At 38.2% G+C, this 4,640-nt stretch overlaps 1 protein-coding gene across 1 annotated transcript in view; it reads right to left on the bottom strand.

The window, feature by feature from the left end:
• The window catches only part of ADCY2 (adenylate cyclase 2 (brain)), a gene marked incomplete at its 5' end in the record, with an annotated part of 126,553 nt that overhangs the window by 114,984 nt on the left and 6,929 nt on the right, over positions 1–4,640 (bottom strand). Inside the window, one exon of the mRNA XM_008581801.1 lies at positions 2,301–2,381. Coding sequence (XP_008580023.1) covers positions 2,301–2,381 — 81 coding nt within the window. The remainder of the gene's footprint in view (positions 1–2,300; positions 2,382–4,640) is intronic.

Below are 4,640 nucleotides of genomic sequence, written 5' to 3' on the forward strand. Positions count from 1 at the left end.
AAAAAAAAAAAAAAAAAAAAAAAAGATTAAATGAGGTCATAAGAGTAGGCCCTGATCTGATGAGAGTCCTTACAAGAGGAGGCACACAGAGTTCTCACCCCCTCCCCTGACCCTCAATTCATGCACCAAGGAAAGACTTCCTGTATTTGTATGTCTGATGCTGAGCAAATGCTGACTTATCTTTTAACAAGTGCTTGTTAAATGAATAAGTGAATGAATAAATGAAAATCTGCATAGAAATCACTGTTTTTGTGTCAATAGCAGAAAACAACTGAATGGTACATCTGGCCTGGAGCCCCAGCTGAATCCTCAAGTGCACATTCAAAGACCAGGAGAACATCATATCGAAGAACAAGAGGAGTTAATGAGCACAGCATAACAAAATTTAATTAAAGCTAATTGAAAAATATATGCATAAGAGCTTCCATTTAAAAAATTTCCCTTTTATTTTTTGAGTACAACATGACATTTTTCTCTATTTGATTTTTGAAACATGTTAGGAAAATTACAACATAAAGAGTTCTACCAACATTAAACATAACAGTAAAAAAAAAGTGCGTTCAAACACAAAGGTGTTAACTAAACACGTATTCGAATACTAGATAATACAAAGCAAACAGGCATTCAAAAGCAACCTGAACAAAAAGAGAGCAAAGCCTATGATTTGACTTTCTAATGACTCCTTTAGTGGGAATGTTCTATAGGATGCACATAAAGTAGTTCAGGAAGGTCAGTGTCCTGCAAGGACAGATGCTGAGGCTGACTTTAGAGATTAGTTTTTAAATGTTGCTATTACTATTATTATTTACTAAACCCTGTCAAGGAACAAGACTTCCTCTTTCTTCTGACCGTTGTGTTTCATTCTGGTGGGTCACAGAGTATTAGCTGCTATTTCCTCTGGTTGAATGAATATATCCTTCTACCTGTATTACATAAAATCAGATGCTTCCTAGGTTTTAGCCACCAGTAACTCCAGGTAACCATGTGTTTCTCAGTGTGCGATATGTTACGGTTTCAACTGGCGCCCAGGTGAAGCTGTTTTTCTCACCTATCTTGGAGCCAGCTAAGCAGAGCATTTGTCCAGACACTGTTGGTATTCCCTGAGCACTCTGCAACAGGCAGAAGGCTTTGCCTATTTGGAGCACATGAAGGGGCTTTATGCAGGTGATAATTCAATGTTCCAGCATATCTGAATTGCAACTCTTGCCTGAGCAAGATGCTTTTTTGCATAGATACATATGCACTCACACACACACACAGACCCCATATACACATACACACACTTGTGATTCTTCTATAAGCCCTATCAATATTCTAAACTAAAGACCTACAAAGAACAACTTAGAACAGGCATGCGTTTTGCAAAGCCATGTACTAATTGAGGTCCTGCAACTTAATTTTAGAGGCAGAGAGTTCTAGGTGAAGATCATTTATATTTTTTTAAATTCAACTTTCATAACAATTAAACAGGTTTCCATAAGGATGGAAATATTTCTGCGAAGCCTTTTCATTTGAACCTACTGATCTATTTACTGCAATTTAATTCAAAAAACATTTATTGAGTGTCTAATGTGTTCCAGGAACCACACTGAGTCATCTGCCTTCTGGTCTCCATGTGTTCAGTGATGACACATGTACCTAAGGAGATCGTTAAGGCCAATGAACATAACCATTCTGTCCAGGCTGTGAAAGCCACTATCTTCTTTAAATGGATGTCCACCCCGTATCTCTTGGACAATTTAAAACGATAACAGCAGTTCCTGCCTTCACAGGCTGAATGGTATTTTGCCCCCCAATGAATCAGTCTTCCTCCCATTCCTCACTGTGAATTCAGATCCTAATGCTCTTCTAGGATGTGGAATGCAGGTATCTCAGCCTTCTCTAATTTCACAGGAGAACTGATGCATTTTGAGTGGATAGTATCACATAATATAATTGGAAGATCTTCCCATATAGAATCCTAATTAATCTTTTAAAAATATTACTTGCTGAACATGTTATGCTGTAATTTTTCTCCCTACAATTATATAGCATGTTGTTCATCAGTAATTAATTTGGGGAATATTTTATTGGCAGGGATTAGAATTTTTTTAAAAGGTGAAAGAAATATGCATACTATTAACTGAAGCTATTGTGAGGGACATTTGAGGTAAAATGAATGAATTGTCTCAGAAAATTTGGCTTTGTCATGATAAATATTACAGTCTGCTGTGCAATACCTTTTAAAAATATGACTATTTTTAAAATAATAGGATTTGACATAAGAGATAAATGATAATTTAGGATGAAAAAGTACTTACTTTTGTGCATTGATTCCATCAATTGCTTGAATCATCCTTTCATTCAATTCTTCTTCAAATCTTTTCTTTTGTGATTTAGTTCTATATGAAAAAGGACACATTATGGGTAAGAATATTATTACTAAAGTCAATATTAGGCCTATGTTTCTGTGATGTCAAAACCTCTGTTTAATTCTCTGAATAGAGTAAAAAAAAAGAAAGCAATAACCTAAGAGCAGCCCTTTCTCTACTGATCGAGTGACTGGACCAGAGGTTTTGGTACATTGACGATCTTGCTTTACCATTCACTAAGAGTGAAATGTACCAGGCACTAGAAAGTAACACTGATAGATATGTGCTTGGTGCTTGAGATAAAAGAACTTTCTCTCTTAAGACATGCATTAGCCCTTGACTTGTTACCTTCAGAAATTTTGTTTCATGACAGAACACACTGGCTCTAAAAATTCCCCTGCAAAAATTTGGTTTGTTTGACAAAATAGTCATTCCTTTTTCATATTTTCCTTGGTCCATTTTTGAGAATTTGCAGAACTACAGTCTTATTTTAGGCATAGCAAAGCTTAATCTTATGTATTTAAATGTTCTTCAGTTTTCACAGAAAACCACAATTCACAGAAAACTCCATGTATACTCATATTTACAGATCACTTAAGCTGGTGTCAGAAGCAAATAATATTTAGCCATGATAAGATGCCTTCTAAATAAATTATGACAAATAATAATAAGAGCTCGCCAAGGTTAATATAACAACTCACATGGCAATGATGTAAAGGAAAAAACTGCAGTAGCACCTATTTTTTAAAAGCTAAATATCTGGCTAGCCTGAACAAGTCTGTGCCTAAGACTTGGCTTAGGCAAGGCTTCTGTGTGTTCTGGTTGGTTAAATTACTAATTGAAAAGACTTTCTAATCTGGAATAAAAATAACACTTTTCTGAATTCAGAATTGCCTCCAGATACATATAACAATAGTGTTAAATATGCAAAGTCACATTTACTTGAAATTAAATCTCACAGAACTATCATTAATGAGAGGGACAGGTTTTCCAGTCCCACATCCTCTGTTGTGAACTGTGCCTCCATGTCCTGCCTTCTTTAAACAGGACGAGGGCAGTCTTGTTCAGAAAACAGAGCTATATTAAACGATTCACCTACAGTTATGGAACCAACTGAATTAAGGGACGTTTAGCATACCAAATTCCAGACTGTTTAAAGAAAGCAAATTAATTTTTATCCTCAAAAAATCAGAGAACCTCCAGTCGTCTAGTTTGGCTCACGCATTCTCAGTTACAGGTGAGGAGTTACAAGAGATGGGACACTTAATTTTATCTTTGTCAGTCCTACGTCTAGAATTGAGTTTCCTGACTTCAGTTTGGTGGCTTTCTCTTTTGCAAAGTCTCACAAAGTCTAAGAAGAAATAGTGTAGGTGCTTTGAGGCTCACAGGAAAATGCAATTCTTCGGTATTATGTCCAGGGCTAACAATGGCACTGCCTTTGCTAATCTGTTTTAACATCAGCTTAGATAATGCTTGTACAGAGCTCAACGCCATAAATGTGGCACACTGCGTCATGTTATGCATATGTCCAGGGCTAACAATGGCACTGCCTTTGCTAATCTGTTTTAACATCAGCTTAGATAATGCCTGTACAGAGCTCAACGCCATAAATGTGGCACACTGCGTCATGTTATGCATAATTTGAATTCACTAATTATCTGGACAGCAATTCTTGACATAGACAGTTTTCTTGTCTCCGTAATTTTGTGACCTCTGCTGTGGAGATAATAAAGTACTCTTGGGACTGATTATCTACCCGGCAGGAATTCTCGATTTGGCAGTCAGGGCTTTGTCCCCTTCGTTCTCATCATCACTGATTTTCCTGTCCTGTGCCTACCTCTGGACCCCACCACGGGCCTTCCCATTACTCTGGGCCCCTAATCCTTCCTTTCACTTTGTCTCCCTTCTTCCTCCCAAGCTCCTTTCCCAGACCTGCAACTCCACCATGCCTGGGCTTTAATGTCGAAGGAGGCATGGAGAGGGTCCTGTGACACCAGCTCCTGGGCCAGGCTGGAGGCTCAGAGAGGTTTTATAAGGTAGTCCACATTACAAAGCCAGGAAGTTCGAAGGAAGCCAGGGGAGTCTGACTCAAAAGCGGTGTTCTCTCTGTGAGGTCTTGAGGCTGCCAAAGACCAACAACCACAGAGAAAAGTGGAATAAATATGCAAGAAGCCCTTGGTAAAGCAGGCAAGACAGAGGAGCAGTTAGGAGCACAGGTTTTGGAATCACAGAGCTTTGGCATAAATCCTGGCTTCTCCACCAGCCATGTGGCTCTGGGCACTCTCCTAA

Source organism: Galeopterus variegatus, unplaced genomic scaffold, assembly GCF_000696425.1.
Source record: "Galeopterus variegatus unplaced genomic scaffold, G_variegatus-3.0.2 Scaffold2468, whole genome shotgun sequence".
Classification (NCBI taxonomy): Eukaryota; Metazoa; Chordata; class Mammalia; order Dermoptera; family Cynocephalidae; genus Galeopterus; species Galeopterus variegatus.